General features: G+C 59.5%; 1 protein-coding gene across 1 annotated transcript; it reads left to right on the top strand.

Annotated features, from left to right (window-relative positions):
• Positions 1–102: 102 nt before the first annotated feature.
• GFRA2 (GDNF family receptor alpha 2) lies at positions 103–22,218 on the top strand. Its single transcript, XM_051811869.1, has 9 exons — positions 103–440; positions 7,122–7,442; positions 9,957–10,040; positions 12,575–12,923; positions 19,891–20,000; positions 20,111–20,251; positions 20,341–20,516; positions 21,002–21,055; positions 21,833–22,218. Exons 1-9 carry the CDS (start codon positions 401–403, stop codon positions 21,968–21,970), a joined length of 1,413 nt encoding a protein of 470 aa, XP_051667829.1. The 5' UTR covers positions 103–400; the 3' UTR covers positions 21,971–22,218.
• Positions 22,219–23,199: the final 981 nt, after the last annotated feature.

Raw genomic sequence — 23,199 nt, 5'->3', positions numbered from 1 at the left:
GCCCCTTCGCCGGGGCTCGGCGGAGCGCGGCCGCCCCTCGCCGCGCCCCCTCCCCGCCGCCCCGGCAGCCGGAGCTCGGCAGAAGCTCCTCCGGGAGCCCCGCGGAGCCGCCGAGCCCGGAGCGCGGAGCGGAGCCCGGCGGGGATGCGGGAGGCGGCGAGCGGCTGAGGAGGACCCGGCTCCGCGCCGGGCGGAGCACACCCCCTTCTTCCCTTCCCTTCCCTTCCAGGATTTGGGATCTTACCTGCTCGCCTTGGGAATTATTATTATATATATATATATATATATATATATATATTATTTTTTTTGATCCATCCCTTTTTTTTTTAAATTTTTTAAATTTTTATTTTATTTTATTTTATTTTTTTGCACACGTGGAGGAGCGCGCGGATTTCCTAACATGATCTTGGCAAACGCCTTCTGCATCGTCCTCTTCGTAGGTGAGTGGTCCCGGCCGGGGTGCCCCGGGCGGGTGGGGGGGATGTTGGGGGGTGGTGGCTGTCGCCTGGCCGAGGTGGCGAGTCCCCCCCACCCCCGGGTGAGAGGCTGCGGGGGCTGAGAGCGGGACCGACCCCCTGCGAGCCGGCGCTGCGGCAGGAGGGGGACGCGGCGAGGGGCTTAACTAAGGGCAACTCGATTCTCCTGTTCCCTGTAAACTTAAAACGGGGAGGGGGACACGGGGGACGCGGGGGACACAACCCCAAGCAGCCCCCGCCGCTGGCAGCGCAGGGAGCGAGCGGGATCATCCACCGGCACAGCCCTGCTCGTCTGCGATCCTTCTCGTCAGCCAGCAGGGATTTGCGTTCGGGGGGGATATTTGCCCCTCTCGCCCCCTCCCACCCGTGTGGTGCCCTCCCAGTGCTGCTCCCCACCCCACCCCGCGCCCTCCCAAAGGCTGGGAACGCGGCGCGGGGAACGGGCAGGGAAAGTTGAGCCCGTGGCGTGTCTCGTGTGCGTGGGGAAGCGCCGTCCCCGCGGCTGGAATCGCGCGTGGTGCCGGGGAGAGGGAGCGCGGCTGAGTTCCCGGGGAGCTTTGTCTGCGCCGGGAGACGCTTCCCATTTATTTCTAGGGCAGCCTCCCACGGGAGGTGCAGCTGGAAAAGGGGAGGGGGGAGACGGGACCCACAGACCGTGCTGGGTTTGGGGTGAAAAGGAGGCAGGTGGGAAATGTCCGGTTTTTTTGCTCTCCTTGCCGTGGCTCCTGTCTGTGCCCGTGTCGTGCTCCCGATGCCATCCCGGATTCCCGGCCCCTCCGTGGGTTCCCGGCGTGCGATCCCAGATCTCTTTGGGTTCCCGGCGTGCGATCCCAGATCTCTTTGGGTTCCCGGTGTGTGATCCCAGATCTCTTTGGGTTCCCGGGGTGTGATCCCAGCCCCCCGTGGGTTCCCGGTCTGTGATCCCAGCTCCCTCTCTGTTCCCGGGTGTGATCCCAGCTCCCTCTCTGTTCCCGGGTGTGATCCCAGCTCCCTGCAGCATCGAGCACCCGGAAAACTCCGCTGAGCCTCTGCTGGGCTGGCGGGCTGTCACCGTCCTGCGGGGCCAGGGAGAAGGGCCAGGGAGCTGCTGGGGGAGACTTGAAGGTTGGCAGAGCCAACCCCGCTCCAGAGGGACGTGGAGCTCGGCTCCGCTCCCTGCCTGGAATGGGGGTGAGGGGCTCTTCCCCTCCCTGCTCCCGGCGCGATCCCGGGGATTGAAGGGGTGCTGTGGGGTGGGAAGGGGTCAGCTGGTGCCTCCTACGCCTCTGTGTGGGGTGGGACACGGGCCCCAGCCCCGGTTTGGGGGTGCCCTCTCCCAGGGAGTGCTGGGGGGCACGAGCTGTGCCCTCTGAGACAGAGAGAAGGGGGCACGAGTGGGGAGACCCCTGGGCAGGGGAGAAAAGGGGGGCTCCAGCCCGGCTGGGGGGCCAGCTGTGCGCATGCCTGAGGCGACGCTGGACGTCTCATGGTGACATTTTGGGGGGCTGGGACCCCCCAGGGGGACAGGGACCTCCAGGGTGCCCCACTGGAGACATCCAGACTGGGGTCCAGCCGCCCTGCATGAAAGCAGGACCCCCCTGTCCCCCAATTCCTGGGTGCCCCAAAGGCTTTGTGGGTGCAGGGGGGGGGGAAGCTGCATCCCCAAATCCCGAGGAGCCGGAGCACCCCGGGGATCCAGGGATGTTGTACCCCCAGGGATGGGGTGACCACCCAAGGGTGGCCCCGTGGGGAGGATCCTGGTGCAGAGAACACCCGGCTCTGCACATCTGGGATCATTCCCAAGGAGCCAGAGCAGCCCCCTGGCTCTGGGAGGCTCCGTGTTCCGGAGGGAGCCTTTTTTGGGGGCGAGTTGAGAGAGGAGAAATATTTCCCTCTCCCGAAGGTCTGTGGCAGAACCAGCAAAAGAAAACGTGTCTTAGAGCTCGGAAAGGAGGCTGCTGGTGTGGGGAGGAAAAGGGGCCATCTCCTTGTGTGCTGGCAGAGCCTTGTGCATCTGCCTGCAAATCCTCGCCGTGCTCCGACACCCCGGAGACTGCCGAGGATTAGCTTGGAATTCTCTGCAGATGTTTTATGGATGGGAGTTTAGGGAGGGTGGCTCTGTCAGGCGAGGGTTTTTAGGGGGGAGGGGGGTGAAAAAATCCCCCCCTGGGTCTCACCCTCCACGCAGACTCCCCACCCTGTGCCTCGGTGGGGCTGCAGGGCTGGGAAGGGAAGGGGGGGATCCAGGAAAAACCCACGGAGGTGGCAGTCGGGGCTGATTCCTGCTGGATTTGGAGGGACCAGGCTGTGCTGTGCAGGCTGTGAGCGTGAGGAAGGGCTGTGCCTGCCCTTCCTCCTCTGTTGGGGTGGCTTTGTGCTCCGGGCTCCGCTGGCATTCCCGGCTGGACAGTGTGGGATGCTGCAGGAACCCTCCCAGGGAGGCCGAGGGGCTCACAGATCCCTGTTCCCTGCGAGATCATGGAAACAAGGTGGAAAAAGCCAGGAGGACGGGGCCAGCTCGCCACCAGCACACATCCCTGCTGGCTCCCAGCGGGTGGATTTACTGTTGGGCTTCCCACTCCGGCACTGGGATGTGCACGAGGATATTCCAGGTGGTCCAGCGCCTTTTGCATCAGGGCAAGGATGTCTCCCTTCCCTACCTGCCTGCCAGCACCTCTGGTTCCTGCCTGGGGGGCCCATGGATCCAGCCAGGAGGCAGGAATTGTGGCTGTTTGGGAAGAGGCTTCGTGGCATCGGCTGGAGAAGATGGAATTTGGAGCTGAGACCTGGCCCAGGGCAGAGGGATTTGGGATGAGCACCAGCTGGATCTGACACCGAATGGGCGAGGATGGCACATGGTGGAGCTGTGGGATGGCTCTTCATACCCCCTGGAGCTGTGGGATGGCTCTTCATACCCCCTGGAGCTGTGGGATAGCTCTCCATGTCCCCCTGGAGCTGTGGGATGGCTCTCCATGTCCCCTGGAGCTGTGGGATAGCTCTCCATGTCCCCCTGGAGCTGTGGGATGGCTCTCCATGTCCCCCTGGAGCTGTGGGATGGCTCTCCATGCCCTCTGGAGCTGTGGGATGGCTCTCCATGTCCCCCTGGAGCTGTGGGATGGCTCTCCATGTCCCCTGGAGCTGTGGGATGGCTCTCCATGTCCCCTGGAGCTGTGGGATGGCTCTCCATGCCCTGGAGTGGTTGCCCTGCAGCCACAGCAGGCTCAGGCTGTCTGGATGCCTCAGGCTGGGCTTTCCCAGCGTGTGAAGCTGCAGAGCCCCTTCCAGCATCATTCCAAAGCACAGTGAAGATCCAGCATTCCTGCCCCCAGGAGCGTTCGGGGCTGCCTGTTCCTCCTCCAGCAGCCCGGGCCGTGTGCCAGGAGTGTGCCTGCACGGATCCTGCCTGCCTCCCGTGTGGAATATAATCCTGACAGGCCAGGGATGGCCTTCCCAAGGTTGGATCTACCGTGGGTTACCCGGACCCTGCGGACCTGTTTGGGATCGTCGGCTGAAGCCCAGGAGGGATCTGTGGGATCTGTTCCTTGCACTGACCACGGGCAGTGGAGCTGCTTCCACCTGGGCTGCTGCTGCTGCCCACCCTGCTCCTTCCCCTGTCCCCCCCCAGGGCCCCCCGAGTGTCCCCTCTGGCACAGGACCCAGGGGGGCAGAGCTGGGTGTGGCCACCTGGCCCTCTGGCCACTCCTTCCCATGGGGTGCGGGAGGCAGGGGACAAATGTCCAGCCCAGGGTGGTGGCAGGGGACAAATGCCCAGCCCAGGGTGGTGGCAGGGCACAAATGTCCAGCCCGGGGTGGTGGCAGAGCATAAATGTCCAGTCCAGGGTGGTGGCAGGGGACAAATTCCCAGCCCAGGGTGATGGCAGAGCACAAATGTCCAGCCCAGGATGGTGGCAGGGCACAAATGCCCAGCCCAGGGTGGTGGCAGGGGACAAATGTCCAGCCTGGGGTGGTGGCAGGGCACAAATGCCCAGCCCAGGGTGGTGGCAGGGGCCCAGCCCTGCCTGTTGGGAGCCCCCCACGTGTCCTGGTGGGCGAGGGGGGGACACGGGTGGCCCTTGTCACATTCCTGTAGGTGTCACTGTCCCCCTGCCAGACCCGGGCTGGGAGCTGGAGGCCGAGATTCCCATGGGATGGGAATATGGGAATGCTGCTCCTCACGGGATGGGAATATGGGAATGCTGCTCCTCGGGGCTCAGGGACAGGTGCTCACCAGGTCCCCCTGTCCATCACCCTCTGGGGGGTGCTGGTGTTGCACAAAGCAGGGCCCCCCCTGTCCATCCCCCTCTGGAGCAGCCCAGGGTGCCCTCCAGGTCCTGCCATGCCCGTTTTTGCCTGTTCTGGGGCTTTCCCTGGAATCTGGCAGTCGGGGGAGTGACAGGAGTGCCCTCCCTGTCCCTGGGGCAGGCTGGGGGGGCCCAGTGCTGCCTGTGCCCAGTCCCCACTGCACCCACAGGGGCTGGGCCCGGGCTTGGCTTGGCAAGGATCGATTCCCAAAAGGAAAAGAGAAGGAGAAGACGATGGGAACGGTGTGAGAGCCGCGGGAATGCCGAGGCAGGAGGGGAGGGCACAGAGGCTGGGGCTGAGAGTGGGCCCGGGCAGCAGGGACAGTTGGCACCCCCAGGGATGGCTGGCACAGTGGGGAGGCAGGAGGCCACCCCAGGGGGAAGAGCCTGTGCCAAGCCACAGCTTCCCTGCCGAGCTCTGGCACTCCCAACCCGCGGGTCAGACGCCCGAAAAATCCCATGATGGGGCTGCAAACGATGAGCAGCTCAAAGAAAAGCCCTGAGAGCAGCGTGTGCAGGGAGCTGGGATGGAATTCCTGCTTCCCTGGGCTCCATGGGGTCCCTGTCCCCCAGCGCCGGGGCTGGGAACGCGCCGAGGTCACGGATTTGTTACGGATTTGCTGGGTTGGTTTAATAGGAAACAGGAGGTTCCTGGGGCATCACGTGGGGCTGGGAGTGGAGAGGTTGGGTTAACCCTCCACCTGCTCATTCCACACCCTGGGGCACCTCTTGGGTTCTGGGGTGCCTGGTGACATCCCTGGGAGTGTCCAGGGCCAGGCTGGATGGCGCTTGGAGCAGCCTGGGATAGTGGGAGGTGTCCCTGCCCGTGGCAGGGGGTGGAATGAGATCCTGGAATCCCAGAGTGGGGTGGGTTGGAAGGGACCCTAAATTCATCCAGTGCCACCCCCTGCCACGGGCAGGGACACCTTCCACCAGCCCAGGTTGCCCCAACCTGGCCTTGGACACTTCCAGGGATGGGGCAGCCACAGCTTCTCCGAGAAATCCATTCCAGGGCCTCCCCACTCTCCCAGGGAGGAATTTCTTCCCTTCCTCCAACCTAAATTTCTCCTCTTTCAGTTCGACCTTTAAGGTCCTTTCTAACCCAAACCATTCCACGATTCTGTGGCACATCCAGGCTGATTTCAGGGGTGATGGAACAATCCTCTCCCTCCCTGGAACAGCCCGAAGGTGTCACCACCAGGAACCTCATCCCAGGGCAGAGGAGGGGCAGGGCCTGAGCTCTGCTCTGGGGGGACCAGGGACAGCAGCCAGGGAATGGCTGGAGCTGTGTCAGGGCAGGCTCAGGGTGGATCTCAGGCAAAGGTTCTTCCCCCAGAGGCTGGTTGGGCACTGCCCAGGCTCCCCAGGGCAGTGGGCACAGCCCCAAGGCTGCCAGAGCTCCAGGAGGGTTTGGATGATCCTCTGGGGCACAGGGAGAGACTCTTGGGGATGGGCCTGTGCAGGGTCAGGGGTTGGACTGGATTCTCCTTGGGGGTCCCTCCCAGCTCAGGATATCCTGATTTCAAAATCTGCTAAAAAAATCATGTTCTTGAAAATCTGGTGAAACTCGAGGCCTCTGTTCCACCAGCTTTCCAAACTCTGGGAGCATTTCTGCACCCCAAGGCAGAGGGGCATGCAGGGGTGCCCAGCTCTGTGGGGATGGACCGGGGTGAGGGTGTCCCAGAGCCCAGCTGAGGGTCAGCACCCATTTACCTCCCACCCTTAACTTCCACCAGAAAAGAATCACCTTACCCTTGGAATTTAGGAAGAAATTCTTCCCAGAGAGGGTGCTGAGCCATTGGAATGGGCTGCCCAGGGAAGGGGTGGATTCTCCATCCCTGGAGGTTTTTAAGAAGAGACTGGATGTGGCATCAGTGCCATGGGCTGGGAACCACGGCGGGGCTGGATCAAGGGCTGGACTGGATGATCTCAGAGGTCCCTTCCAACCCAGCTGATTCTGTGACTCTGTGATTTCTGCACCCCAAGGCAGAGGGGCATGCAGGGGTGCCCAGCTCTGTGGGGATGGACCGGGGTGAGGATGTCCCAGAGCCCAGCTGAGGGTCAGCACCCATTTACCTCCCACCCTTAACTTCCACCAGAAAACAATCCCCTTATCCTTGGAGAGAGGGAAGGAACGGGAGCCGTTCCAACGCAGCGAGGATATTTTAAAATATAACTGGGCACGACCCAGTGAGGATATTTTAAAATATAACTGGGCACGACCCAGTGAGGATATTTTAAAATAACTGGGCACGACCCGGGGTCCCGGCGCGGGGCGGGCGGGGAGGGAACACGACACCTCCCCTCCCCATCTCCGCCCTCCCTCACCTCCATGTGCCCTCCTCTCTGCCCCTCCCCGCCCCAGACGAGATGCTGCGCTGCCTGGGAGCCGCCGCCCCCCCGGGCTCGGCGGGGCAGGACCCCCGCGGCTGGAGGGTGCCCGTGGACTGCGTGCGGGCCAACGAGCTGTGCGCGGGCGAGCCCGGCTGCAGCGCCCGCTACCGCACCCTGCGCCAGTGCCTGGCCGGGCGCGACAGGAACACCATGCTGGCCAACAAGGAGTGCCAGGCGGCGCTGGAGGTGCTGCAGGAGAGCCCCCTGTACGACTGCCGCTGCAAGAGGGGCATGAAGAAGGAGCTTCAGTGCCTTCAGATCTACTGGAGTATACACCTGGGGCTGACCGAAGGTGAGGGCGGGGTAGGGGGTGGGGTTGGGGGAGAGGGGGGTGCTGGCGTGGTTGGAGGAGGGAGGGGAGTCTGGGGGAAATGGGGTGGGTGGGGCTTGGGTAGCTCAGGTAAGGCGGGTGGGCACCCCAAGTGGGGCAGGGGGGTACTCCAGGTAGGGCAGGTGAGCTCTTTTGCCCCAGGTAAGGGAAATGGGCACCCCAGGTAGGGCAGGTGGTACCTCAGATAAGGGAGATGGGCACCCCAGGTAAGGGAGATGGGCACCCCAGGTAAGGCAGGTGAGCATCCCATTCCCAGAGGATGCTCGTGGGGGTTGAGCTGCCCAAGATGGGCACGGGGTATCCCTGTGGAAGGTGTCCCTGCCCGTGGGAGGGGGTTGGAAGGAGATTTTTTTAAGGTCCCTTTCCAACCCAAACCAGTCTGGGATTCTGGGATTCTGTGGGGGAGCTGTGCCTGTGGATGGGAAAGGTGTGCCTGTGGATGGGAAAGGTGTGCCTGAGGATGGGAAAGGTGTGTCTGAGGATGGGAAAGCTGTGCCTGAGGATGGGAAAGGTGTACTGGAGGCTGGGGGAGCTGTTCCTGAGGCTGGGGGAGCTGTACCCCAGCTCACAGCCCCCCTGGGTGAAGTTCCCTCCAAATCTGGGTCAGCACAGGAAGCTGCGAGCCCAAAACCCGTCCCAGAGCAGGAATTACTCCTTAATTGTTTTCTCCCCCTCATTAACAGCCTTCATTGAGCAGCTTCCCAGGGCTTTGCAAGAATGAATGAGGGACGTTTTTAAGGGCTTGCTGGGTACTCCAGGAGCTGTACCTGGAGGAGGAGGAGGAGGAGGTGGGAAGGAAGAGAAGTGATTATGCCAAGTCTTGGGGAGAGGTGGAAGCTCTGGGGCGATCCAGCAGCTCGTTGCTTTAATGTGCAGCGAGGAACCCGAAGCAGATCCTGATCTTGTGCCGTTCTAGCCAAGATTTCGGGGCTGGTGTCCTCCCAGCTGGGGAATGTCCCCTGTCCCTGCCTCCGGGGAGGGCTGCTCTGGCTCCAGCCTCCTTCCTGGGGGTTAATTGTATCTCCAGGCAGGTCCAGTGCCCTTTTAATGCTCCGTAATTTCCCTGGCAAAGCAGCAGGAGTCAAACTGGGGTTTAATTATTCATTGCAATGCACCGGGAGGTTACTGTGCTTAGCAATGCACCGGGAGGTTACTGTGCTTCCTAAACGCGCTTTAATCAAGGTGCTGTTTGTCATCGGAGCACGAGGAAACCCGGGGAGCTGGAGGAGGGGCTGGGAACGGCCTGGAGAAGGACCCTCCGGGCTGCCCGGAGCCTGTTCCCTTCCCTGTGCCCCCAGAGAGCATCACCCTGGGGAGAGCAGGCACGGGGGGACGGGCTGGAACCCCGCAGGAGGTGGAGATGGCTCAGCCCGGCATCCCACCTGGCATCCCACCGGTGTCTCCTCCTCCCAGATTTCCAAGGAATGCCACTGAGGAGCCGCTGGGCTCGGAGCAAACCCTCCTGCCCCGCTCCCTGTCCCTCCTTGGCCACGCAGCCTTTGGAGCAGCTCCCTAATCCCGCGGGATAAACGCTGCTGCCTCGGGCTGGGAAGAACCCCGGGATGCATCCCTGGGACACAGCAGGCTCCATCCCAGCTCCCCAGCCCGCAGGGATCCTGGGGAAGGGATGCCCCAGCACTCCTGGGTCGATGCTCCAGCTGCTGCTCAGCCTCAGCCGGGGCTTTCCAAGTCCGGCCATCGATTCATTTTTACAGATATATATATATATATATATATTATTTATTTTTTCCTGTGGCCGCCGGGGTTTGGGGAGAGCGTTTCCTCTCCTGAGGGCCGTGGCTGGTTGTCCTGAAATCGGCTTTTTTTTTTTCTGGGGTTTAACCCAGCAAAAGCACGGGGTTTTTTCCCTGAAATCCAAGACGGGAGAAGGGGGATCTGCCCCTCAGGTTCCCTCTGGAAGGTGTGGATTGTGGTGGATGAGCCCCTGGAGTGCAGCGTGGGGACACTCTGGGGCTCTCAGAGGATGAGGGTCTGTACCCCTGCACTGAAATATTCCTGTTTTCCCAAGGAACGGGGTGGAAAACCATCTTACAGCGGGTTTTTAGGCAAATGGGGGGTTTGGAACAACAATAAAACAACCCAGAGCTGAGCACAGCCCCTCAAACTTCCAGCCTGGGGTGCCATGGCCAAGGAATCCCAATCCCCTTTCAAATCCCAATTCCCCAATTCCTGGAGCTGCTCCCAACCCCGGCTGGGACAGGGAGCTGAGCTGGCAGCAGGACCCACCCACCCCCTCCCCAGCAGCCAGAGCCCACCTGAACCGCTCCAAAATCAGCTTTTTTCCTCGTGTTTCAGGCTTTTTTTTTAAAGGCTTTTTTACTTCCCCCCTTCCCAAATCCCAGGCTGGTGTGTGTGTGGGGGGGGGGGTTGCCCGTGCCGAGACCATTCCCCGTGTGGGTTTTAATTTGCTTTTCCTTCCTCCCTCCCTCCCTTCCTTCTCTCCTCCCACGGCAGGAGAAGAATTTTATGAAGCTTCCCCCTACGAGCCGGTCACCTCTCGTCTCTCTGATATATTCAGACTCGCTTCAATTTTCTCAGGTAATAAAAGCAACACGCTCTGGCTGCTTTATCTTCCCCGTGCCCGGGGAACACAGACCTGCCACCGAGAGAGCTCCCTGGCAGGGAAAACCTGCAGCTCCTCCCCTCCCCGGGGCTTGTCCTGCAGCTCCTGCAGCTCCTCCAGCTGCTTCCCTGCCCCTCTCTCGTCGCCCATCGCCCCAAATCTGGTGCCCTGGGGGGACACGAGGCCTCCCTGGAGCTGGCTGGGATGCTGGAGGGGGGTGGAGGGGCTGGATCCCGCCTGCTGGTGCATTTTGGGGCAGATCCTCTCGGTTTCAGCCCTCCCTAGGCTGGGATTTAGGTTTTTTTACCTCCCGGCTTCAACCGCGGATTTACAGGGGATTGCTGAGGTTGGGCTGGAGAGGCTGAAATTCCCTTAAATCCCTGATTTCCCTCGTCCCCAGCACCGGGGTGGGGAGGAGGGGGGGGCTCCAGGGGGGCACAGACCCCTTGTTCCACGTCTTCTGGAAGATTTGAGACCCTCAAGATGCCTCATATTTGGAGGGGCTGAGGGGGGACCCTGTTTGCTGTCCCTCCCGGGGGGGGTGGCCTGGAATGCTGCTGGGAGAGGGATGCCGAGCCCTTTGGAGCATCTCCGTGCCCCTTGGAGCATCTCCGTGCCTTCTCCCCCCCTCCCCAGGATCCCAAACTCCACCACCGTCCTCGGCAACTTCTTTTTTGCCGTCCATTTCCATGACAACCTTCCCTCTGCCACCCCCCGCCCCCTTCCCAAATTAGGTCAGCAGTGCCTTGGCTTCTCCTCGCTCTTTCTCCTCCTCACCCTTCCCCCCAAACCCGCCTCGCCGTGGGGTTTTGGGGTAGGGGGAGGATGTCCCCGTGTCCCCAGATGTCGCGGCGTGAACTCGGGGGGGGTCGTGCAGCCCTGCCCGGAGCCCCCCCAGCTCACCTGGGCACCCCCCTGAGCAGAGCTGGGACGGTGCATTCCCCCCCCCTCCCCTCTGCCGGGTTTGAGCCCCCCGAGGTGGATTTTCCCGGGATTGGGATGTTTGGGATGTTTGGGATGAGGCTGCCTCCCCCCCTCCCCGGGATCACATCGGCGTCAGGGCTTCTCCTGAGGGGCCACCAGGGCCTGCAGAGGGGATGCCAAGTGGCCCCAGGTCCCCTGCCCAGCCCCTCAGCCCCCCGGTTTCCTCCCCTGCTCATGAAACTTTCATGGCCTTTCCTGCTTTATTAATGAGCTCCCCAGAAACCCCATTAAGATGCATCCAGGTCCCTGCAGGTCCTGGGCAGGGCAGGAGTGATGAGATGCTCAGGGGGGTTTAGACAATAAGCTGGCACTTCCTTCCCAGAGATCCCAAAATCCCGGCTTTGGGCAGGAGATCTGCTGTTAACCACTTGCAGGGCTTGGAGCAGTTGTCACAGGAACATGAGCCCCTAAAAAGTGGCACTGAGGCCCTAAAAAGTGGCACTGAGCCCCTAAAAAGCAGCACTGAACCCCTAAAAAGCAGCACTGAACCCCTAAAAAGCAGCACTGAGCCCCTAAAAAGCAGCACTGAACCCCAAAAAAGCAGCACTGAACCCCAAAAAAGCAGCACTGAGCCCCTAAAAAGCTGCACTGAGCCCCAGTTTTGGGGAGAGGCTGTGGGGGCTGAGGGGCCCTCTGTGGTTTGGCAGATTATTCTGCTTTGGAGAGGGGCTGAATAATTAATAATTATTCTCTGAATAATTGACAAAGGGGAAGGAAACGTTGCCAGTTCCTGGCATGAATTATGCACTCAGAGCTGCCTGACTGGGTCCCCCTGGTTTTGGGGGGTGTTTAACCCTCCCTGGGCTGGGTGGGGGCCTCCAAATTGGGGAGGGGGGGAACCATCCAGCCCCTTCCCCACTGCCAGCAGGGCAGGGATGGGCCGTGCTGGAGATGCCAGGGGGGTGGCACCGATGCCAGCCCTTCCCCAGAGCATCTCCCCATGTCGAGAGGCATCTCCCCAGGTCTGAGGGCTTCTCTTTAGGATTGAGAGGCTTTTCCCCGGGTTTCAGAGCATCTTCCCAGGTTGGAGAGGCATCTCCCAGTCCCAGCTTTTAGAGGCATCTCCCCACGTTTTTGGGCTTCCCTCAGGGTTTCAGAGCATCTCTCCAGGTTGAGGCATCTTTCCAGCTTTCAGGGTTTCTCCTCATCCCTGAGTTGAGAAGCTTCTCCCCAGGTGTGAAGACTTCTCTTTAGGTTTGAGGGCTTCTCCCCAGGTTGAGACGCATCTTTCCAAGTTGAGGATTCCTCCTAACCCCTGAGCTGAGAAGCTTCTCCCCAGGTTCGAGGATTTCTCTTTAGGTCCCAGGGCTTCTCCCCAGGTTTGAGGGCTTCTCCCCAGGTCTGGGGACTCCTCTTTAGGTTTGAGGGCTTCTCCTTAGGTTTGAGGGCTTCTCCCCAGGTTGAGAGGCATCCTTCCAGCTTTGAGGATTCCTCCTAACCCCTGAGCTGAGAAGCTTCTCCCTGAGTTTCAGAGTTCATCCCCAGACCCAAGACCACCTCCCCACCTCCCTCCCTCCCTCCGCAGGGATGGACCCCGCCGCCTCCTCCAAGAGCAACCACTGCCTGGACGCGGCCAAGGCCTGCAACCTGAACGACAACTGCAAGCGCCTGCGCTCGGGGTACATCTCCACGTGCAGCCGGGAGCTGGCGGGGGCCGAGCCCTGCAGCCGCCGCAAGTGCCACAAGGCCCTGCGCCAGTTCTTCGACCGCGTGCCCGGCGAGTTCACCTTCCGCCTGCTCTTCTGCTCCTGCAAGGACCGCGCCTGCGCCGAGCGCCGCCGCCAGACCATCGTCCCCTCCTGCTCCTACGAGGACAAGGAGAAGCCCAACTGCCTGGACCTGCGGGGCACCTGCCGGGCGGATCACCTGTGCAGGTAAAGGGGCGGGTGTGGTTGGAAGGGGGGGCTGGAAGGGGGGGCTGGAGAGTCCTGGGGGGACCTGGAGAGTCCCAGCTCTTCATGGGCTGATCCCAGTTGTCAGTGGGACCTGGAGAATCCCAGCTCTGCAGGGGCTGGTCCCAGCATGTCCTAGTTAGGTGTGGGACCTGGAGAATCCCAGCTCTGTGGGGGCTGATCCCAGCTGGCAGTGGGAGCTGGAGAATCCCAGGGGGACCTGGAGAATCCCAGCTCTGTGGGGGCTGATCCCAGTTGTCAGTGGGACCTGAAGAATCCCAGCTCTCTGGGTGCTGATCCCAGTTGGCAGTGGGAGCTGGAGAATCCCAGGGGGACCTAGAGAACCCCAGTGGGACCTGGAGAACCCCAGCTCTGTGGGGGCTGATCCCAGTTGGCAGTGGGACCTGGAGAATCCCAGGGGGACCTGGAGAACCCCAGTGGGACCTGGAGAACCCCAGCTCTCCGGTGGCTGATCCCAACATGTCCTAGTTAGGTGTGGCACCTGGAGAATCCCAGCTCTCCATGGGCTGATCCCAGCTGGCAGTGGGAGCAGGACAATCCCAGTTCTCTGGGGGCTGCTCCCAGCATGTCCTCATTAGCTGTGGGACCTGGAGAATCCCAGGGAACAGGGATGGAGCCTCCCTTCGCTGCTGCGAGCGGCAGAGCCGGATCCCTGGGGAATGTGCAGCTCCATTCCCCACCTGGGACTGCTCCACCTCCCCGAGCTGTGGAGGGGTGAATGTTCAAAGGGCAGGAGGTCACACACGTGCCCTGCAAGCAGCCCAACCCCTCCCTGTGCTCCCAGCATCCCAAAAAAACCTTCCTGGCTGCTGAAATCCGCCACTTCCCCCGCGGAGGAGCAAAGGTGGGAGCTCAGGCTCCTGTGCAGTTATGAAACTCATTATTCACCCGGCAAAAAACCCTCCAGGGGCTGGATCAGCCTCGTCAGGGATCTGCCTCCTGCCAGGAGCAGGAGGGGCTTTGCTCCTCTTTGCCATCGGGGTGATGGAGTTTCCCGGCGGAAGAAATGAGAGCTCCGGGTCTTCCTCGGGAGCCGCTGGAAATGTGGGAATTGGGGCTTTCTGTCAAAAAGTAATACAATGAGCCAAGGCCCATGAATAAAAGATAGCGGTGAGTGGCAGCACCTCTCCATCAGCTCGCTCCGAGGGGGGATGCTGCGGGGGAGGGAGAGGGATAACCCGGGCGAGCGGCCACGGAGCTGCCGAGCGTTAATGAGGAGCCTGAACCTGCCTGAGATGGAATTCCAGCTGGAAGAGGTGAAGCAGCAACGGGAGGAAAGGTGCAGCAGCTGCCTGGAGTGTTTGCTCCGAGGTGGAAGTGCGCTTTTCTGGGGTGGGGATGGTGCTGGGGGCTGCCTGGATGGGGGTCCTCGCTCTGCAGGACACCCCAACCCAGAGTTTCGTTGTTTCCAGCAGAGCTGTGCTGCAGCCTCAGGTGTTTTCCCCTCCTGGTGGGGTGTTCCAGGACATGGATGCACTCCTTGGATCTGGGTTTTCAGGGGAAGGTCTCATCCCATCCACTCCCCTCTGGCATCTCCACACGGGAGCGACCAGGCACGAAACCCCTCCATGTCCCCTCATCCCAAGGGATTTCCCACTGATATCCCTGTGTTTACCCAGCAGGTTGATGCTCATCCTTACCTGACAGGGGCCTGGTGAGGGATTGAACTGGAAGCAGATCCCGAGTGTTCCCAAAGCCAGCAGTGACAGGAGATGGGGGATAACACACCTGCCCCGGGCAGGAAGGGGCCTTTCCTCCCCAGAAAAGCTGAGGAGTTGGAAGGGGGACCTGGAGAATCCCAGCTCTATGGGGGCTGATCCCAGTTGGCAATGGGACCCGGAGAATCCCAGCTCTCCATGGGCTGATCCCACTGGCAGTGGGACCCGGAGAATCCACTGTGCCACCCCCTTCCCGGCTTTGTAGGTTATTCCGGGGCACAAATCCCGTTTATTTTCTCCGGATAAATCCATTCCAACGCCCTTGACCCGGCTGACCACTTCAAAAACCAATCCCCCCGGGCCCTTCCCCGCCTCCCCCGGGCTCAGATCGCCGCAATTTGCGCGGCCCTTTGTGCCCAGGGAAGCTTTTCCCGGCGCTCCGGGAGCCCGACGAGTTCCCGGGGCTTTTGTGTCTGATTGCGGCGACCGGCAGGTTTTTGAGCTCCCGGAATGTAAAAAAAACCCCTTTTTCCAAAAAAGAAAGAAAAAAAAAAAAGCACTAACCTCAGCGAAGGAGGAGAGGAAAGGGAAGGGAAGAAGGGGGAGAAAAGAGCTGATTTCAGCAGCTGCAGCTTTGCTGTATTTTTTCATCTTGCATCAGCAAGTCGGGAACACAAATAATCTGGTCTTACACGCTCCAGTGGTGCTGGGGCTGAAGAATTTCCCAGCCTCCACTGGCTGGAGCTCCCTCAGCATCCAGGGGCTGATGGTTCATTGCCTGGAGTTTTTATCCCTGGTTTTTGGTGTATTTAAGGCTGAGAGAGTGGCCTGGTTTTGGTTTATTTAAGGCTGGGGGAGTGGGGGATCATTTCCCAGAGTTTTTATCCCTGTTTTTGGTGTATTTAAGGCTGGGGGAGTGGGGGCTAATGGTTCATTTCCCAGAGTTTTTATCCCTGTTTTTGGTGTATTTAAGGCTGGGGGAGTGGGGGGTGAGGGATCATTTCCCAGAGTTTTTATCCCTGTTTTTCCTGGGAGAGTGAGGGATCATTTCCCAGAGTTTCTCTATCCCTGTTTTTGGTGTATTTAAGGCTGGGGGATGGGGTGAGGGATCTTCCCAGCCCCTCCCAGGGTGTCTGTGCCCATCAGGGAGATATTTGGGCACAGCAGAGCCGCCTCTTTTCGGCTTTTGGGGTCGGGAATGAGCAGAACCGGCCCGGCTGGGTGTTGATTAAACACCGAATTTGGGAACAAAACACTTCTTTTCTTTAAAGCCTTCCCGGCCTTTGTTTAGCAGAGACAAAATGCCATCCGGAATGGATGTTTCCTTGATAAACAGCGGAGCAGCAGCAGCTCAACTTTCTCATTACTCCCTGTAACGAGTGCTCGGCTGTGGGGAAGGAGGAGGAGGAGGAGGAGGAGGGAAAAATTGCTCCTGGATCCAACAGCGGCTCCGGGAGCTGGTGGAGAGGAGCAGTGCTGGAGTTTGAGGGGCAGTGCTGGAGTTTGGGGGGCAGTGCTGGAGTTTGAGGGGGCAATGGTTGAGTTTGGGGGACAGTGTTCGAGTTTGGGGGGCAATGTTTGAGTTTTGGGGGGCAATGGTGGAGTTTGGGGGGCAGTGTTTGAGTTTGGGGGGCAGTGTTTGAGTTTGGGAGGCAATGGTGGAGTTTGGGGGACAGTGTTTGAGTTTGAGGGGCAATGGTGGATTTTGAAGGGCAAGGTTTGAATTTGGGGGGCAGTGATGGAGTTTGAGGGGCAATGGTGGGGTTTGAGGGGCAAAGTTTAAGTTTGGGGGGCAGTGGTTGAGTTTGGGGCCAATGGTGGAGTTTGGGGGGCAATGGTGGAGTTTGAGGGGCAGTGATGGAGTTTGGGGGGCAATGGTGGAGTTTGGGGGGCAGTGGTTGAGTTTGGGGCCAATGGTGGAATTTTGGGGGCAATGGTGCAGTTTGGGGGGCAATGGTGGAATTTTGGGGGCAATGGTGCAGTTTGAGGGGCAATGGTTGAGTTTGAGGGGCAATGGCTGACACATTGCCCCAGCTCCCAGCCTGCAACAACCAGCCTCCAAATCCAACTTTTAAATTAGGAAACCTCTAAAGATGGTTGGATTTGGATTTCTGGGTGGGGGGTGGGGGGGTCGGTGGGGCAGCACCTCGTGGGTGACCCTCCCTTGGGACCCCACATGTGGAGGCAGCTGGGAGGGCTCAGCTCCCTCGAGGCTCCCCGGGCTTTTAACACAATAATAAGTCAATTCTCGCTGAATAATTAAATCGAGAGGCTTCATAAGTATTGACTTAATGTGACAGCAAGTCTATACCGACCCGGGCTTTGCTTATGTAAACACAATCTCCTGTTCGGCTTAGTTAGCAGTTCAATGGGATAGAACAGGCCCTCAATTAAAACCAAATGATGCGTGTGCTTAATTCTTCCCTCCCCGGGTAATGATAGGGCTCGAGCAGAGGCAAAGAGGATAAAAAAAAAAAGCCTTTGAGCCGCTCTTATCGGCGGGGAATCGAAACGTGGTGTCCTGAAAGGCACGTGGAGAACTCCTGACTGAGGAGCTGGGCTGGTTTATCTCCTGATTTTTTTCCCCCCTCTAGCTGGTTTGCCTCTGCTCACCCTAATTTGGGGGTTTCTCCTTCGGTTTATGGTGGGGTTTGCCTTTTTTTTCTGTTTGTTTTTTTTCCTGCTGTCCCCCTGTCCCCGAGCGAGGAACCTGAGGTTGGAAAAGCCCCTCCGAGATCGCCAAGTCCAACCTCACCCCCTCCTTGTCACCCTGCCCAGAGCTTGGGGACTCCCCCACCTCCCTGGGCAGCCCCTTCTGGTGCCTGACAGCCCCTTCCACGAAGGAATTCCTCCTGAAATTCGGGATGAGGGAGCAGCGCCCACCCCACCGAGCCAGGCAGAAATTCAGCTTTCCCCAAAACCCCAACTCGGGCTCCCCTGGCTCCCACCAGAACGGGCCACCCCGCTCCCCAGAGGTGGCACAGAACTTTTCCCACATCAAACCAATCTCCCCATTGATCTTTTTGCTTGTTTTTTCTTTTTTTTTCCCCCCTCTGCTGCCTTTGGTGGGGGTTCATCCACAAAAGCGGGAGTTTTGTCCCGGCTTCCCTCCTTCCTCCGGGGGCTCTTTGAATCACCTGCCCGCGTCTGAGGCTAATCTTTGTTTTATCTCAGCATCTCCCGGCTTCAAAAGGATTCCTCTCCAGCAGGACACGAGGCAGAGGCAGCGCTGGGAGGGGGATGCCCAGCGGGGCCCGCGGGTTTTTCATGTCTCGCCGAGGGTTTTTTTCCGCGTGTTGTCGCAGCTTCTTGAACATCCCCGGCTCTGCAGGGGAGGGGGACAGGCGCCTTTCCCGGCTGCCTCTCCGGGCTCGTGTCTTTTAAAGCCCTTTTCCCCCTCGGTCCCTGCGAATCCCTGGAAAAACCACAGAGTAATCCCGGCATCTTGGGCATGAAATACTCAGGAGCCTGATGCTGCTGGGCTTGGATGGGCGTTGGGATGGCAGCAATTAGCACCCAATTAGGCCCTCGGTCACCAGCAAGAGTCTCCAGGAATCCCACTGCATTCCCATATGGAGCATCCAGTGTGCTGGTCCGGCCCGGAGCAGCCGGGCTTTATTCCCTCCCTTTATTCCCTCTTAATCTGAGGATTGTGGAGTGGTTTGGGTTGGAAGGGACCTTACAGGAATCCCATTCCACCCCCTGCCAAGTTGGTTGCTCCAACCTGGCCCCTGGGAGACTTCCAGGGATGGGGTGTCCACATCGTTTCCCTGTTTCCCTTCATCCCTTTCCCTGGGATGTAGCCCCTGGAACTGCAGCGTTCCTGCTCCTCCCTGGTGGTCCCTGCCTCGGGATCTGGAACGGGGAGGAGGAATTCTGGGGTGGGTGGAAGGAATCTGCTCCGTTCAGCCTCTGCTTCATTTGTTCCCGGTGTTTAATTTGCTCAAAAGCCTCCTGAAAACAAACCATTCCTATTTAAGGAACGAAAAAATGACGCAATTTCCCGTCGGTTCCCGCGGCTCCAGGCAGGTACTGCTGGAAGATTCAATCACTGCCTGGACAAAGCTGACATTTAATTAAGAAGGGAGGAAAGGAAGCTGAGGGAAATAAATGTATTCCTGCTCCTCCTGCGGGGTGTGTGAAGTGCAGGGGGGGGAAAAAGGGAGCCGAGGAGCTTTTCCACTGGGAAATGCCAGGGCTCATCCTCGGGGTGGGAGATTCCTCCAGAGGGGCCACGACTCACCCTCCTGTCTGTCCATTCCATGGCCGAGTCTCCCTGGGAACCTGCAGCCCGTCCTTCTGTCCCCCTGGGCCGTCTGTCCATCCTCTTCTCTGCTCTTCCCACTCCTTCAGGGAATTCCAGTTCCCGACCTGGGGGATCCCTCCCCGTGCGAGGGGTGGGTGTGTGTCAGCCCAGCCAGGTCACGGATACCCCTGGGAATAATCGTGGAATGGCGGAATCACGCAGTGTTTGGGGTGGGAGGGACCTTAAAGGCCACGGGGAAGGGACACCTCCCGTGGAACTTCTGCTCCCGTCGCTCCTCGTGCTGATCCCGTGCAGGAGGGAAGATGGGACGGGGGAACCAAGCCAGGAATCCGACTGAGGGATGGAAATCAGCTCCTCGTGGCCCTCCCTTATTCCTCCTGCTGCTGCTGGTTCTCCCCATCTCTGCTGGTTCTCCCGGGTCAGGTAGCGGGGGGGGGAGCATCTCACCCCCACCCCGCTGCCTTTTGGGGGGGTTTTCCTCCCCCCTCCCTTCTCGACTTCAAAAGAAGAAAGGAAAACTGTAATTCCCAGCCTCAGGCACTTTAATTGCACTCTGAGCTGGAAGGTTCCAGGGGGGAGGATAAATCCAGGCAGTGAAATTTTCTGGCCCTGTAACGACGCCCGGGAGAGGCCAAACGAGGCCGGGAAGTTTATGGGGTCTCTGCCGGTGGAGCAGCGCTTGGAGAGGGCTTGGGGAGCAGGGAGGGATGGAGGAATGAGGGTGCCAGGCTTGGAGGGGGTTCATTCCCTCGGGAATGAGGGCTGGCTCCCTCATCCCATGCCCCCTTGTCAGTGTGGGGCGACAGAGGTGGGACAAGTTTCACCGCCTGAGTTCAGCTCTCACTTAGATCTCCTTCCTTTAATCCCATTTATGTTCCCCTTTGTGTTCCCCTTTATATTCCCCCTTATCTTCCCCTCTATCCTGTTGAAATACCCCCGAGCTGCCCCGTGCTGGGACAGGCGGTGCAATCCCATCCCTCTCCCCCTTCTCTTCCCCTTCCAGGTCCCGTCTGGCCGATTTCCACACCAACTGCCAGGCCACCTTCCAGTCCCTGACCAGCTGCCCCGGGGACAACTACCAGGCGTGCCTGGGCTCCTACGCGGGGCTCATCGGTGAGTGGCAGCCTCGGGCTGGGGAAGGGTCTCCCTCCCACCCTGGCTTCATCCCTGTCCCTCCTCCTCCTCCTCCTCCTCCTCCTCCTCCTCCTCCTCCTCCTTGCCAGGCTTCGACATGACCCCCAACTACGTCGACGCCAGCACCACCAGCATCACCATCTCGCCCTGGTGCTCCTGCAAGGGCAGCGGGAACATGGAGGAGGAGTGCGAGAGGTTCCTCCGGGACTTCACGGAAAACCCCTGTCTCCGTAAGGCGCTTCCCCCTCTCCCCCTGCCCCGCTCCCTCACCCCACCCTGCCGCATCACCCACCCCCCCTGAAACCTCTCCCGCCCCCAGGAAACGCCATCCAGGCCTTTGGCAACGGGAGCGACGTGAGCGTGGCCCCCAAAAACCCCTCTCCCCCCGTCACGGTGCCTCCCAGGGCGGAGAAGAGCCCGGCCCTGCCCGACGACGTCAACGACAGCAACACCATCTACGACACCAGCGTCGGCCCCGCCTGCACCCCCGCCCAGGTAGGGATGGGAGAAGAGAATGGGCAAGGGAGGGGTCAGTGCCCTGCCCCTCGCCCGGGGCAGCATCACCTGCCGGCCCAGCTGAGCCGGTGTGGCTGCCCCGAGCCCTCCTTCTCCTGCTCCGGGGGGAAAACGGCTCCAATTCCGCGTGGTTTTGGGGAAATGTGGAAAATACGTGTTTTCTGGCGCTGGGCTGGGCGTGTGGGGCCGTGTTCTGCTCCTGGGGAGAGGGGTGGGATGGGGTCTGTGGGTGTCCACAGCAGGAGGATTTGCAGCAGGGGTGCAAGGCAGGAGCCCGGCGGAGACCCTGAGCTGCCCGTGGAAAAGGGATGAGCTTTTCTTCATCCTTCTCCTCCTGCTCACCTTTCTCTTTGTGCCTCACCCCCCAGCCATGGGCTCCTAGCCCCGATTTCCACAGGGAAATCCAGGACTCCAAACCCCGGTTCCCATCCCTGCCCTCACCCTTCCTGCCTTCTCCTCCCCAGGAACAAGGACTGAAGCCAAACAAGTCCAAAGAGCAGAGCCTGTGCTACTCAGAGGTGGGTTTGGGGCAGGGAGGGAGCACAGGGAGGGGGATCCTGGCCCTGGGAGCTGTTTCCCTGTGCAGACAGCTCGGGAAGGACACCAGGGATGAGGGAAGGACACCAGGGATGAAGGAAGGACACCAGGGATGAGGGAAGGACAGCAGGGATGAGGGAAGGGAACACCAGGGATGAGGGAAGGACATGGGGAATGAGGGAAGGGAACACCAGGGATGAGGGAAGGGAACACCAGGGATGAGGGAAGGACAGCAGGGATGAGGGAAGGGAACACCAGGGATGAGGGAAGGACACGGGGAATGAGGGAAGGGAACACCAGGGATGAGGGAAGGGAACACCAGGGATGAGGGAAGGGAACACCAGGGATGAGGGAAGGACACCAGGAGTGAGGGAAGGGAACACCAGGGATGAGGGAAGGACAGCAGGGATGAGGGAAGGACAGCAGGGATGAGGGAAGGACACCAGGGATGAGGGAAGGGGACACCAGGGATGAGGGAAGGACATCAGGGATGAGGGAAGGGAACACCAGGGATGAGGGAAGGGAACATCAGGGATGAGGGAAGGACACCAGGGATGAGGGAAGGACATCAGGGATGAGGGAAGGGAACACCAGGGATGAGGGAAGGGAACATCAGGGATGAGGGAAGGACACCAGGGATGAGGGAAGGACATCAGGGATGAGGGAAGGGAACACCAGGCGTTTATCCAGGGATGCTTTTCCCTTGGATGCTCCCACCCCCCCAAAACCCACCCTGCTGACGCCTCCTCTGCCCCCAGCCCCAGCTGACCACGGACACGATGCCGGACCAGAAGACCTTCGTGGACCAGAAGGGGGGATGCAGCCGACCCCGGGCGGGCCGGACCCTGCTCCCTGTGCTCCTGGGGCCCATCCTGCTGCTGGCACCGGGACTATAGAGGGGAGGGAAAGGCCGGCGGGACGGGGACGCTCCCACCAGTGCCCACCAGTGCCCACCAGTGCCCGCTGGCACTCGGCCTCACCCCCAGCTCCTGCTGCGGCCAGGGGGGGGCAGGGACAGACTGAGACCCTCCGGAGCGCCGGGAATGCCGAGGCGCGGGAATGCCGAGGCGGCAGGAGGGACCCTCTCACCGGCGCTGGGACACTTTGGTGGTTTTTTTTTCTTCCTGGTTTCATCGGGGTTGTTTTTTTTTTTTCCCCCTGGTTTTTGAGGGTGTTGTTTTGGTTTTTTTTTTTTTTTGGTTTTTCCAAAGGAGGATTTTCTCTCGTGGTGGAAAACCCCAACCCTGGAATGGGGAAAAGGGGAGGGGGCCGGAGCTGCGAGCGGCGCTGGGGAGGGGGAAATAAAACGGAGCAGAGCTTTTTGGGGGAAGGGGATTTTCAGGAATATCCGCAGGATCCTGGGGACGAGGATTCCGCAGGGGAGCATCCCAGAGGATTGGCTGTGCCGTGGGGAGCCCCCTGTGCAGCTCGGAGGGGACTGGCTGGACCTTTTAACATCATTATGGGGGCTTTTGGTTGGGCTTGTTTTGTTTTTATTCCTCCCCGAGAGTTTTCAAACAGAAGCGAAAAGAAACTTTTGTTGAACTGTGTGGGGTCATCCTGATGTTTTCAGTCTGTCACTTCCAGGGGGAGATCTTTTTTATTTTTCTTTTTTATTTTTCTTTTTTATTTTATTTTTTTTTTAATTTTTTTTTTAATTTTTTTTTAAATTTTTTTTTTTTTTAATTTGAGTCGGGAAGGGATTTGACCCCTCGGGGGGGGGGGGGGTCAGAAATCTCTCTCTGTGTTCCTCTCCCTTTTCTTTTCTATATACATATATAGTGTATGTATATCCCACTCACCTATACCTACATATATGTATGTATATACATAACCAGATGCAACGTGTGGCTTTTTTAATTTCGTTTTTTTTCCCCTCCTTTCTTTTTTTTTTTTTTGGAAAGGCAAAAAAAAAACTAAAACAAAACAAAAACTGAGCTCGGAACGGCGACTTCAAAATGCATTATTGTAAAAGTTTATTTTTTTTAATGACGTCTATGATGGAGAAGACAAAATAATAAAATAAACCGAGACCAACAAAACCCAAGGAATGAAAACAGCCCCCAAAAAGCTCCGATGGAATCTGAATTTTCTGGCCCAAGGGGGGTCACGAGGGGGGGGCCCC

This window comes from Manacus candei, unplaced genomic scaffold (assembly GCF_025592945.1).
Source record: "Manacus candei isolate 608988 ecotype Guabito, Panama unplaced genomic scaffold, ASM2559294v1 h1tg000084l, whole genome shotgun sequence".
NCBI lineage: Eukaryota > Metazoa > Chordata > Aves > Passeriformes > Pipridae > Manacus > Manacus candei.
This window is presented reverse-complemented; position numbering and strand designations above follow the sequence as displayed.